The sequence below is a fragment of the Diceros bicornis genome, chromosome 9, assembly GCF_020826845.1.
Source record: "Diceros bicornis minor isolate mBicDic1 chromosome 9, mDicBic1.mat.cur, whole genome shotgun sequence".
Taxonomy (NCBI): Eukaryota; Metazoa; Chordata; class Mammalia; order Perissodactyla; family Rhinocerotidae; genus Diceros; species Diceros bicornis.
Window position 1 is genome coordinate 23,652,484 of NC_080748.1, and position 14,228 is coordinate 23,666,711.

At 39.6% G+C, this 14,228-nt stretch overlaps 1 protein-coding gene across 3 annotated transcripts in view; it reads right to left on the reverse strand.

Annotated features, from left to right (window-relative positions):
* Nucleotides 1-1,608: 1,608 nt before the first annotated feature.
* LHFPL6 (LHFPL tetraspan subfamily member 6) overlaps nt 1,609-14,228 on the reverse strand; it is a 278,027-nt gene continuing 265,407 nt past the window's right edge. For all 3 annotated transcript variants that reach the window (XM_058548069.1, XM_058548067.1, XM_058548068.1), the window contains one exon: nt 1,609-2,730. In XM_058548069.1, coding sequence (XP_058404052.1) covers nt 2,612-2,730 — 119 coding nt within the window. In that variant the 3' untranslated portion in view covers nt 1,609-2,611. The remainder of the gene's footprint in view (nt 2,731-14,228) is intronic.

Here is a 14,228-nt window from a genome sequence, read left to right on the forward strand (position 1 = left end):
TCACTTACCTAATAAGCATGTGCAAACAGTGAAAGCTTTATGAGGTTGTGAAAATGGAGGTTTTTTTGCCCTTTAGGTGTATATCAGTAAGCAGCTTGTGAATACGTACTTTTCACAGATTTTTACTGTTGTTTTGTTATTATTATTTCATGAATCCTCATTTGCATTTGAAAAACAGTATTTGTAATCCTTAATAAATCAGACGCTTCTCATGAAATGCTGGGACATCTTGAACCAAAAAAAACACATGACTAGTCAGAACTTGAGACGCGCGAGTTTGCTACTTGACTCCATCATGTCAGAGTGACCAGCTTTCTGTTCTAGTGAGGTTCACCAATGTCTAAAATCATATGGATGACATACAAACAACGTCATCATTAAATTTGTCCAAGAAATTAGACCTTAATGAATTCCATAGAGAACTCCAACTTGATAATGGGAGCTAAGAAGTCATAATACTATTCTGACAGGAAAGTCCAGCAAAAAAAAAAAAAAGGGAAAAGGGCCAGCAGTACATGAAAATGACGAGCTAATTGAGGAAGCAAAGTGCAATCTTTTCCTCTCCGCAGGAAACCGCAGAGTGGAGAAGCCCCTGCTCAGTGGACAATGAAACACAATCAAATGACATTCAGCACATTATGAATTAAGTATTTGAGAGCAGAGTGACTTTTTCCATAGCAACAAAGCCTCACAAAGTCCAGAATTTTATTGGCCAGATTCTTGTATTGTTCCAGGGCAGCATGAATCCTCACCCTGGGTGATTAAAAGCACCAGAAGCAAGCAGGATATTCAGACATTCAATTAAATTGATAAATATAGAGAGAGAATAGAAAATATACTTACACGTATAAGTAGCCAGAATATTTAATTTCCAAAAATGAAAAGTATATAATTTAGAAACGAATTGACACTGAAGTTCATGGATTTGATGCAATAACTCAGCCTTGCCTAATAAAAGAATCTATCCATTACCCAGTATGTAATCTTTGCTCCTGAAAGAGCTGGTTCCGTTAGGGGGTCATGAAAGGGTCCAAATCTTTCTCTTTAGTCAAGGCTTTATGCTGGGAGCAGGAGTGTAAGATAATCTTTCTCAAATGGCCAAGATCCCTGAAAGAGAGTGGTGTGAAATTGCCCATGGCACAGAAGTGCTGAAGAAATGCAGCACGTTGCAGAAAGTGGAGGGGCAGCAAGTCACTGGCAGCTTGCGTTGCCTCCGTCATCATCCGGGACACTGCCGGCCCCGACACTTCCTGAACCATGGCTCTTGTTGCCCTAAGCCACGTCTGAATATTGCCCATATTCTCAAACTTAATCCAAAACAGACTTGAAATTCACTCATAAGAATTTGGTCATGATCGAAGTGCAATGAACAGGAAGTTAGAATTCTGGTCTTAAAGAATTCAAGTTGAAAGCAGGAACTATGTCTTATTCACCTTTGATACCTCGTGTGCCTAGAACAATGCCTGGTTGGATGATTATCAAGTGAATTAATGGGAGGCCTTAACAAGAAAAGGGAAATTCACAGGACTGTTGGAGTTGAAAGGCTATATTTAGGAATTTAAAGAAGCAAACCCAATAACTGAATGAACATTCTATGACTCATTTAGCTATTGATCAAAGAGAGAATTTATTCACAGAGCTTTTCAAATACAAACAAAATAGCACTTTTTTTATTTTTTACAAAATGAATATTGAAATAAATGTGGTACAGCACAGTACAATAATGGGCAAAAGAAAACAAGATCTAATGAATGGAAAATGTCTCCCATCACTCACATATCTTCAACTGAATTCTCCCCTACAGTGGACAGAAATTTGATCCTTTACTTCGTAAGAATATCATAGCAGAAGCTACTCAGAGAAATATTGCATATTTTTGAATAATATTGAAATACAAAGGCTTAACTCTAAAGCTCTGCATAAACACTGAAAACACGTTGAGGGCATAAAGAGTTTATGCAGGATATATAAAATACTGATAAAGTGGCTTATTGGTCCATTTATTAGGTTTAATGTATGCTTTATAAAGTGATAATACTGTGTTTTAAATGTATATTAAAAAGAAAACAGAGGAGTAATGCACCGCTAAACCTCTCATACAGTCTGTGCAACAACTCATATGTTTGTGCATGGGCCATGTGTGTGGATGTGTATGTCTGTATGTGCTCGTGTGCTTCCAGAAGCATCATGACCTACAGGGAACATCTGCGGGTTACCCTGCTTCCCAACATAATACTGTTTCTACTAGCCCTTTGATTCTGAGTCCTCATCTTTAAAAAAAAAACAAAACCCTTGTTTGCATATATAAATTTGTTTTGTGTGTGTTTGTGTTCTACATTAACAATACTCTGTGGAATAGAAACACCCAACACCCTGCAATATTTTTAGCCTTTGGTCCATTTTTCTCTATCATTCCATGCTCTCTCTTTCTTTCACAAATCGTGCACAACCCTTCCATAGTATATAAGGTTTCTGATTCCACTGGGATTCATTTCATTAGCATTGTATGGATTAGAACCACTATTCCACCTTTTGAAAGTAGCTGGATGCTTCAGTACCTCCAAGCCCCTTCGGCCCATCTTCTCCTCTGTTTGCTCTTGGTGGCCCCATCTCAGTATGGGTACTGCTTCTGTTTCTTGCCAGAGAAGCAAGCCAGCCATGTGCACAGCAGCATGGCGGCGGCAGCACCTGCTCCTGTGCAGTAGTAGGCCCAGCCGATTTCACACTTACCTAGGGACACAAGAAAGGGAGAGAAAGCAGGCACAGATCAGGATGACTTTGCAGGAGGCTCTGCTATTTCTCCCAGTGTATGTGTTTCTGGTATACAGAAGTGAAAATGAAATACCCATTAGCAATGTGGTGCACTTAATCGAAGGGAATGATAATACGTGCTGAAAGCTATCTTGAGACTGAAGAAAGCCAGAATGGTTGTGTGCATTTCAGAAGGACCTCAACTCCTACGCTGCCTGCTAGCTGAGAGAGAAACCTATTCTCCTCCACCAACGTCCACAGCCCTAGCTGAAGAAAAGGAGGAAGGGCAGCAATCAGGATAGAAGAGATGAAGGTATTAATTCTAATTTAAATCACCCCAACTCATGCATAATGAGGTACCTTAGGAAAAATTCCAAATAAATACAGTCTGTCTGCAAAGGTCACTCTAAGAAAGAAACCCATTTGAAGAATAACACTAAAGTGAATACTGCTATTTACATGGAATTGCCAAATGACTCACACTCTACCATTTGAACCGAAGAAGAAAAACTCCCAGATTCTCCTGGGATCAGCACTCATCTTTAAGTTAAAGCATCATATAAACAAGAACATAATGACAAGAGTCCAAATGGATCCTAATCTCTCAGAGTTGGATTAGTATTAGTAGTAACACTAACACACCCACAATACTAAAAATATAATTAATAAAAGAAAGCAAGAGTAGCTATATTAATTTCAGAGAGTGCAGACTTCAAAGCAAGAAGTTATCAGAGATAACAAAGGGCATTACATTATGATAAAGGAGTCAATTCTCCAAGAAGACATAATAATCCTTAGTGTGTGTGTGCCTAAAAACAAAGCATCAAACTACATGAAGCAAAAACTGACAGACTTCAAGGAGAAATAGATGAATCCGTTATCATAGAGGGAGACTCCAACACCCCTCTATCAGAAAGCACAGATCTGGCATGCAGAAAAAATCTGTAAGGACACAGTTGAACTCAACACCACCATCAATCAACTGAATATAATTTACATCTATAGACAACTTCATCCAACAACAATAGAATACACATTCTTCTCAAGATCAGATGAAACATTCATCAAGATTCTGGGCCATAAACACACCTCACTGCATTTAAAAGAATAGAAATTATACAATGTCTGCTCTTAGACCACAATGGAATTAAACTAGAAATCAATAACAGAAAGATGACTGGAAAATCCCCAAATTTGTGGAGATTAAACAACACACTTCTAAATAACACATCAGCCAAAGAAGAAATCTCAAGAGAAATTTAAAAATATTTTGAATTAAATGAAAATGAAAACACAACTTATCAAAATTTGTGGGATGTAGCAAAAACAGTGCTTAGAGGGAAATTTATAGCACTGAATGCATATATTAGAAAATAAAAAAGATCTAAAATTAATAAGTTTTTACCTTAGAAACCTAGAAAAAGAAGAGCAAATTAAACTCAAAGTAAGCAGAAGAAAAGAAATAATAAGAATTAGAGCAGAAACCAATGACATTCTATGAGGCCAGCATTACCTGAATACCAAAGCCAGACAAAGACATCACAAGAAAAGAAAACTCAGACCAGTATCTCTCTGGTTCAACATTCAAAAATCAATTAATATAATTCCTCATGTCAACAGATTAAAAAAGAAAAATAACATGATCATATCAATAGATACTATTTGTCAAATAGAAAAGTATTTGACAAAATCCAACACCTCTTCATGATAAAAACTCTCAGTAAACTAGGAATAGAGGGGAACTTTCTCAACTTGATAAAGAATAGCTATAAAAATCCTACAGCTAATATCATACTTAATGGTAAGAAACTCAGAACCTTCCCACTAAGATCAGGGGCAAGGCACGGATGTCCCCTCTCACCACTCCTTTTTACCATCATACTGGAGGCCTTAGCTAATGCAAGAAGGCAGGAAAAGGAAATAAAAGGTATAGAGGTTGGGAAGGAAGAAATAAAACTGTCTGTGTTTGTAGATGACATGATCATCTATGTAGAAAATGTGAAACAATCCACAAAAATACTCCTGGAACCAATAAGCAATTATAGCAAGGTTGCAGGATACAAGATTAATATACAAAAGTCAATTGCTTCTTATATACCAGGAATGAACAAGTGGAATATGAAATTAAAAACTCAATACCATTTACACGATCACCCCACAAAATTAAATAATTAAGTATAAATCTAACAAAATACATACAGGATCTATATGAGGAAAACTACAAAATTTGGATGATTGAAATAAAAAAACTAAATAAATGGAGACATATTCTACGTTCATGGATAGGAAGACTCAATATTGTCAAGAAGTCAGTTCCTCCCAATTTGATCTATAGACTCAATGCAATCCCAATCAAAATCCCAGCAAGTTATCTTGTGGCTACTGATAAACTGATTCTAAAGTTTATATGGAGAGGAAAAAGACCCAGAATAACTAACACAGTATTGTAGGAGAAGAACAAAGTTAGAGGACTGACACTACCTGACATCAAGACTTACCATAAATTGCCAGTAATCAAGACGGTGGTGTTGGTGAAAGAACAGACAGATAGATCAAGAGAACAGAATAGAGCACTCAGAAATAGACCCGCATAAATACAGTCAACTGATCTTTGACAAAAGAGCAAAGGTAATAAATGGAGCAAAGATAGTCTCTTCAACAAATGGTGCCGGAACAACTGGACATCCATGAGAAAGAAAGAAAGAAAGAAACTACACACAGACCTTACCCCCTTCACAAAAATTAACTTAAAATGGATCATAGACCTAAACATAAAACATAAAACTATAAATCTCCTAGAAGATAACTTACGAAAAAATCTAGATGACCTTGGCTTTGGTGATGACTCTAGATACAACACCAAAGACACAATCCATGCAAGTACTAATTGATAAGTTAGACTTCATTAAAATTAAAAAACTGAAAGACAGGGTCAAGAGAATGAGAAGATAAGCCACAGACTGGGAGAAAATATTTGCAGAAGACATGTCTGCTAAAAGGCTGTTATCCAAAATATACAAAAAAACTCTTAAAACTCAACAATAAGAAAACAAACAACTTCATGGAAAAATAGACCAAAAACCTTAACAGACACCTCACAAAGAAGATTTACAGATGGCAAATAAGTATATGAAAAGATGCTCCATATCATATGTCATCAGGGAAGTGCAAATTAAAACAAGAATGAGATACCACTACACATCCATTAGAATGGCCAAAATCTGGAACACTGACACCACCAAATGCTGGTGAGGATGTGGAACAACAGGAACTTTCATACACTGGTGGTGAAAATGCAAAATGTTACAGTCACTTTGGAAGACAGTTTGGCAGTTTCTTACAAAACTAAACATACATTTACCATACAATCCTGCAATCGCACTCCTTGATATTTACCAAAAGGAGCTGAGATCTTATGTCCACACAAAAATCTGCACACAATGTCTATAGCAGCTTTATCCATAATCGCCAAAACTTTGAAGTAACCAAGACGTCCTTTAGAGCCAGAATTTAAACCTGGGTTCCAGGTTCTAAGAATAAGAAGTCATTGACCCCAAATATCCTATCTGAGTGAGTGGAATGGGTTTCTGCATTCATTAATCCTTTTTTTTTTTTTTTTAACAGCACCCAAGTTATTCTTTTTGCATGCATGTTAAGAAAGGTTTCTATCTCTCTCACTGAATTTTGTCTTTTCTGCTCCAATTTTAATCCCTCTTTTAGTCTTGTGATCTGATCGGAAAATGCTCCAACAGAAACTATATTCCCCCACTTGGCTTTTGTTCTTGTTTACACATTACATTAGACACAAACACATACACCAAGATACTTGGATTTCACAGTCATTGAACATATAAACTATAGATTGAAAACCATATCCCTTTTTTTTTTATAAATCAGTCATTTTTACCTTGCTCATTAATAACTTCTCTATTGAGAAACACAAAGACTGTTAGGTATAGCATGCAATTTGACCATATCGTCACTGAAATTTACTGGAGGGGTAGTTGGCATGTGCCCTATTTACAGATAAGAAGGTGAGGTGAGGCAAAGTTAAATGAGTCATCGGCTTGTCAGTCAACGGTGGCAAAATTAGATCAAGGGCTTCCACATCTCCAAAGTACTCTAGGACATTACCTATGCACACAGACAACGGGCTATGTTGTTCAGGGCTCAACCTCAGTGTCATCCTTGATTTCTCCCTTTCCACATCCAATAATAATAAGTTAAAAATAGCAATTCATTGATTGATTTATGTATTGATTATTGTTTGCTCCAAATTGTTAGAAAAGTGTAATTTACATGGTGTAAATTCTAATGCATTTAATCCTCATAAGAACATAATGTGGTAGGCACATGAGTATCATCCCATCATTCAGATGGGAAAACTAAGGCCAAGGAAAGTTCAATCACCTGCCCAAGGACTTATTGTTAGTAAGAGGCAAGTCCTTTGCCTCTCTCTCCAAAAGGTACCCTGTGTACTACCACTTCTCAAACGCCTGCAGCACCCCCAAGCAGTCTTACCTGCTGTCATTGCTTTCCTGTCTCCCTGCTTCTATCACCAACAACAAAGTAGGCAGCTATCTTTTTAAAAATAAATCATGTTAAGTCACTCTGTTACTTAAAATCCTCTAATGAATTCTCAAAATCCCAGTCTCCTTCCAAAGGCCTATGAGGCCTTGAAAGAGCAGGCATCTACCTACCTCTCAGACCTCATGACCACCTTCCCTCTTCTTTCCGGCCACGCTGGCTGCCTTCTTTGGACCACATCAGCCTTGTTGCTGCCTTGGGTGCTTCACACTCAGGATTCCTTCCGCCCAGAAAGTTCTACTTCCAGATCCTTAGAGAGCTGGCTCCTTCTCAAATGGCACCTCTGTTAAGATATCTCCTCCCACCACCCACCTGCCTCATCAAAGTCACTCTATCCCTTTACCTCACTTGATTACCTTTGTAGCACTTAACCATGGTTTGTAAATACCGTGTGTATATGTGTGTGTGTGGTGTGTGTAATTTCATTCTCTCACTAGAATGAAAGCTTCAATTAGGTAAGACCTTTGTATATTTTGTTCCCCATTGTACCCCTACAACAGTGCTGGGCTCCTAGTAGGCACTCAACAAAAAAATGTGGAATGAAAGGCAAAGGAAAAGAAAAAACAGAAAGAAAAGAAGCAAAGTAGGCAGCCAGCCAGTCCCTAAAAAGCTGAGTAAATGTGGGGTTTTATTTTAAGAATAACTCTAGTTCTATTTTCCACAGGACTTTTGGAGAGAAGTTCCCAAACCAACTATATATTTATAGCCTCACAGAATGTGTTATATTTAACAGGATAATAGATCCTGAAAGATCACATCTCCACCTCAGGGTAGGTCTCACTGGCATAATGACCTCCATTCATACTGATAGATAAGCATTTTTCAAGGGTAACAGAGTCATGGACCAGATTTGCTGATAACCACAGGCTAATGTGGCTGTGAGTCTTGGGATTAATCTCCATTTTGAACTTTCTTTAGTTGGATTAAATAAATCCAGAAGGCAGAATAAATAGGTAGCTAAGAGATGGCACAAGTGGTTTAGAACCTTTCAAAAAGTCAGCAAAATTTATGTTCCATTCAGCACAGGGCTCATAACACAGAACACAACCAACTGTTCACGAATAACAAGGTATTGGCCGACACACAGTTCCATGACCTAACACGAAAAGCAGAGTCTATAATTCTGTATTAATTATTGGACACTTACTCAAGAAAAAGTAGTTGGCGAGGCTAATTCTTTAAGAATAGTATATGTGACAGTAGCCACGTGTGGTAAATAAGATGAAAAAAAAAGTTGCTAAAAGGTTGACTATCAGAGGACCCAGGAGAGAGAGTATAATTTTTTCTTCTCCAGGGAAGTCAATAAAATAGCAGAAGTTTAAACTTTAGAGGCTCTTAACTGGCAGGATTGCTGTAGCAGATGCTGTAGATGCTCTACCCAATTGCTTTGGATCCCTTTGCTGGGTCTGGGCTCTCATCTCAGCTTCTGATTCTTCTTTGCTCCTAACAGTAACCCTCTTCAGAGGGCCCATGAGCATGGAGCCACTTTGCCCCAACTCTCAGAATGCTGAAGTGCCCCATGGCATGACCTGTAGCCAATGGTGGACTGCAGAAGGACTATGAAAGCCTGCTTTCTTGCCTCCGGGTGGGACAAACTCTGCAGTGTGATGAATGTTCCAGAGCTGCTGTGAGTTCAGGCTGAGGCTGGGACCTCACCTGAAATTGCATACTTGCTTCATATTTCCTCTTTCACTACCTTGCTTTCCCACTTCCTTACTGGTTTCTCCTTGGCACATTTCCTTGATCACTTGAACACGAACCCTCATCTCAGGATCTGCTCTGGGGAACCCAATTTAAGATAAGAGCAAATGAACAAAAGTCTTTCTTGCTTTTCTTTATCATAATAAGGGTCTGTGAAGTTTCTTCAGTTGTCAGAGGCTTAACCACCCCACTCACCCAAGCCCTGCCCCATCCCCTGAAAGACCCAGAGCCAGGGTAGCGCCTTCAGCACCAGCTGTCTCACCCTCTCCCTGCCTTACCATCTTCCTGGGGCAAATCCAACTCCCTGTCTTGTTAAGTGTGTGTGTGTCATTTCTAATAATTGTTATGTTTCTGGAGGCTTTCTTGTTTGTGTCGTAAAACATGTAGTCACCTCATTAGACCAACTGCTAATTAGATGAAAATGAAACTAAATAAAGGTACTTAAAAAGTGTACCGTTGTAGAAGAAAATGTTTGAGGATGTCACAAAATGTTGCCACTAATTATACATATATGCAAGTTTTTGTGTGTGATTTATATATTTTGTGGTTTAAAATCAACAACTGGCTAAGATCCAACATGAGCAACTAATGTTTAGTGTGATTTAAAAGAAAAATATTCTGGGGCCTGGCCTGGTGGCGCAAGCGGTTAAGTGCGTGCGCTCCACTGTGGCGGCCCGGGGTTCGCCAGTCCGGATCCTGGGCGCACACCGACGCACCGCTTGTCAAGCCATGCTTTGGCGGTGTTCCATATAAAGTGGAGGAAGATGGGCATGGATGTTAGTCCAGGGCCAGTCTTCCTCAGCAAAAAGAGGAGGATTGGCAGATGTTAGCTCAGATGTCAGCCGATCTTCCTCACACAAAAAAAATAAATTAAAAAATAAAATAAAATAAAAATATTCCTCTATTTCAGGTATGAAGACTTTCATTTAGTAAGAAATTTATAAAATAAATAATTATGAAATCAATATGGATTTATTCTGGTATTTTGTATTATATAGAAATATAGCCAGCCCATCAAACTAGCCTCAAAATAATACACAAAAGCATACACCACACACACACACACACACACACACACACACACACACCCCTTCTGAGAAGCAAGAAATGGTCAAGATCAGTCCAGTAAGATCAAGAAGTGTCAACAGGATTTAGGCAAATCTAAAGAAACACTAAGTCATCCAACCCTTGATTCTTTTTTTTTTTTAATTTTTTTTTTGTGTGTGAGGAAGATTAGTCCTGAGCTAACATCTGCCAATCCTCCTCTTTTTGCTGAGGAAGATTGGCCGTGGGCTAACATCCATGCCCATCTTCCTCTACCTCATATGGGACGCCGCCACCGCATGGCTTGACAACCGGTGCGTTGGTCCACACCTGGGATCAGAACCTGTGAACTCCGGGCCGCAGAAGCAAAGCTGGAGAACTTAACCACTACACCATCTGGCTGGCCCCCCAACCCCTGATTCTTGATTCATTGATTCCTTTCCTCCCTCTCTCGCTCCATCCCTTCCTTTCTTCCTCAATCCATTCATTGATTCAACAAATATTTATTAAGTGCCCATTCCGACTAGGAATCACTGGGTGCTGGAGATCTAGTTGGGAGCAAGTTAGATAACAGTTCCAGTTCCTGCTATCAAGGAGCTATTGTCTAGTCAAGGAAGTAAGTTATTATACAATAATTATTCAGATAATTATATAATGAGTATTGTGATATGTGCTTTGAAGAAATAAAATTCAGGACGCTAAGACAGCAAATCACAAGGGATGTTACATAGTGTGGTCAGTGAAGGAGAGCCTTAAATTTGAAGTGGAATTTAAGCTGAGACCTGGCAGATGAGCAGGAGCTAGCCAAGCGTGACTGTGGGAAGCCAGGAAAGTGTACCTTCACTAGAGGGATGGGGAATGCAATGGAGAAACACAGGCGGATTTGGGTTTTGTTAACCCAAAAGAGATGGATGCCACTTCGGGTGTAAGCGAGAGATGAGGTTGGGTGTGACCACCGCCAGAGTTTGAGAGAGTGAAGCTTGAGAACTTCCTCTTCAGAATTTTTCATCTGTACTGTTGGATAGAAATGTGAAGTATTTGACATTCATCAATAAATCTTGAGCACCTACTATATGTGTTGCAATGTTACAGGAGCCGGAGACACAGCAGTAAACAAGACTGTGGGTTTTCCAATGCAGACTGGACACTGTACCTTGAACTTCTCTAAAGGAAAACAAAAAGTAGATTTTTTTCTCTCTGTGCATGATTCCATTGTTAAAACCCACATGCTCAATAATAAGAAATTAGCACCATGTTTTACAATAGTAGGAGAAAAAAGTCTTTTTGAGTACATTAGGCTATTAGGAAAGAGCAGACATTTAAGTTTCCATGTTTTAAACCGCATGGTAGTCCAAGAGTAGTAATGGAACTAAATGAAACCAGGAAATGCGGGGCCATTCTTGCATGGCCTCTCTCTTCCCTGTCTGGGCCATAAATGCTTGTTATTATAATGCAAACAGAAAGCATTTTACCAGAGTGCAAGTTTTGTCTGTGATCCTTTCGGGAAATTAGAGAAGCAAATCTGTTTAAACTTTCCCTTTTGCTCTCTGTAATGCTCCATCACACAGAACTCCAAGCTCGCATGGTTGGCAAATTGCTGCTTTCAACAATCGAGAATACTATTCTTGACAATAAAATAGAGGTTAATGGGACAGAAAGCAGCAAACCACAGCCGCCTGCCAAGTCAATGGAAGAAGATGCCATGGTGGCATTCTAGGGCAGCCCCAGAGAGGAGATGGGGTGGGAGAGGTGTGGCTGATTTTTTAAGTTGGCTCAAACTAGTTTTTAGTGCAGCTTTTGTTAGTAAGGTATACTAGAAGAGACAGAAGAAAAGGTATAAAGAACCTAGCTCTAGTACAAATAACAATGGAATTCCAGTGATCGCTTTGTCTTTTGAGGACATTGTAGTTTACATTCATTTACTCCATTAACGTTTCAGAGCCTACTATATGTCATTGTGTCTGGCTGCTTCCCTTCTGGATCTCAGTGCTCAGTACAATGTCTTGCCCACAGCAGACAGTCACACACATTCATGGTGTGAATAGATATCAGACACTTTACTTGTTCTGAACATAGAAATCTGAAATTAATAATTATATAATAGCTGTCACGTATAGACTGTGAGCCAGGTGCTAAACAGTTTAGAAGTGTCATCTCCTTTAATCATTTTTGCCTATGATGCTTTCAGGAAATTGGAGAAGCAAATCTGTGTATAGTTTCCCAACGTTATTCCCATTTTGAGGATGAAGACATTGAGTTACATGCAAGATAAGTAACTTGCCCAGTACCTCAAATAAATGGTGAAGCTTGAATTTGAACTTGGGTCGAACTGATTCCAGAACTTTTTCCTGTGCTCAGATAATGTATTAGGAAGATCTATATCAAATGTATTTTTCCCATTTGTTAGCTAGCACTTGCTTTTGTTAGAACTTAAATGCCAAGAAGAGATAAAACATATTTTTCTCCTTTGAACTTACCAGTCTTCTTAGAAGATTCCACATCCCCGTGTCCACCTTGCACAGTTCTAGATATTAAAGGCCTACATCTTGCAGACCCCAATTCTTGTGCCAATGGAACCAAACTGGAACACTCTTGGCAACCCCATCCCCTCTAGAGGATGTGCGGAGGTGGGGTTCAATAAATTTGCTTGATGCGGGGCCGGTCCCATGGCTTAGTGGTTAAGTGTGCGCGCTCTGCTGCTCGCAGCCCAGGTTCAGATCCCGGGCACGCACTGATGCACTGCTTCTCCGGCCATGCTGAGGCCGCGTCCCACATACAGCAACTAGAAGGATGTGCAGCTGTGACATACAACTATCTACTGGGGCTTTGGGGGGAAAAATAAATAAATAAAATCTTTAAAAAATAAATAAATAAATAAATAAATAAATAAATTTGCTTGATGAATTCAGACAATTGATTCTTCCCAGGTGAGAACCCAGCTATGGACATGCCCTCTCAACTGGGTGTTTTTGAGCCGCCCCTGACTCTCTGAGCCGCGCTGATGAAGGGCTCCAGGTCTTGGGCACACTCTAGCTCCCCTCTTAGGCCATCTGCCTGTGAACCCTCAGCAGTTTGGCCGGAACCACCATGCCGTCCTCACTCCTACCCAGAGACTGCCACAGCACTGCCCACTGTGTACAGTGTTGCACTGTTAAGCACAGCACAAAATGTGGTAACTCAGGTAGTCCTGTCCTCTGCCTGGTGCCTCTAACACAAACCTGCATGTGTGCCTAGTCTTCCTGTGCTCTGCATCTGAACCTGAGCCCCATCGGTTCCCAGCCTACCTCACTCCTCATGAGGTCACTACTGAGTTCCAAGTCTTGTGGCCACAAGTGCCCGAGTCCAGATATAATAAGTCAACTGGCTTCATTTACCAAGGCAGAATGTCTTTCATCTGTGATATCCTTAAATTTCCAACATGTTAAGATATAAATGCAAAGTTTGTGTAGAGAAGCAGCAGGGATATTAAATTTCATCCTTTTTGCTGTACAGATAATAAAGGCAGAAAGGTAAAAGGATCAGGGGAGAGAGAAAAACTTTTGTACTCTTAAATACCATGGACAAAAGTTTGATAGGTCTTTCTCCTCTTGAATAAATTTCTTCATGCCTCTTCATATTCAGACCATCTTGTCTGCATATGCGTGAAAACCAAGAACAAAAAGAATCTGTCATGGGACCAATTCCATTTGTTCTTTTGTGAAGTTACCGAACAAAGGTGTTGCTAGTAAATAAGAAACAGGTTTTAAACCTTTGACCTAAAACATACAAAAGCTTTAATTCAAACTTTTAATGGAACAAGTAGTCAAAATGATACCTCATGTGTCTGAAAAGAGAAGAGAAGAACATCCAGACTTGGTTGGTGGGCAAAAAATGTAGACGTAAAAAGGCTGAGGGAAGGAAGTTTGTGAGGAGTGGCTCTGTTTCAAGCTCCTTTGCTGGTTTCTGTCTGTTTATTACTAGAAGTAAAAACTCACATTGCTGAACAGGGCCGCCCTGTACACAGCTTCAGGGCCCCATTTATATTGTATTCTATGTACCCCTAGCGGGGTGCTCCAGGAGGTGCTGTCCTCAACCAGATCTCGGGAATGCCTCCCCCCCCCCATTAGTAGTACTTCCTGAAAGAGTAGGTAGTGCAGAGGTATGTG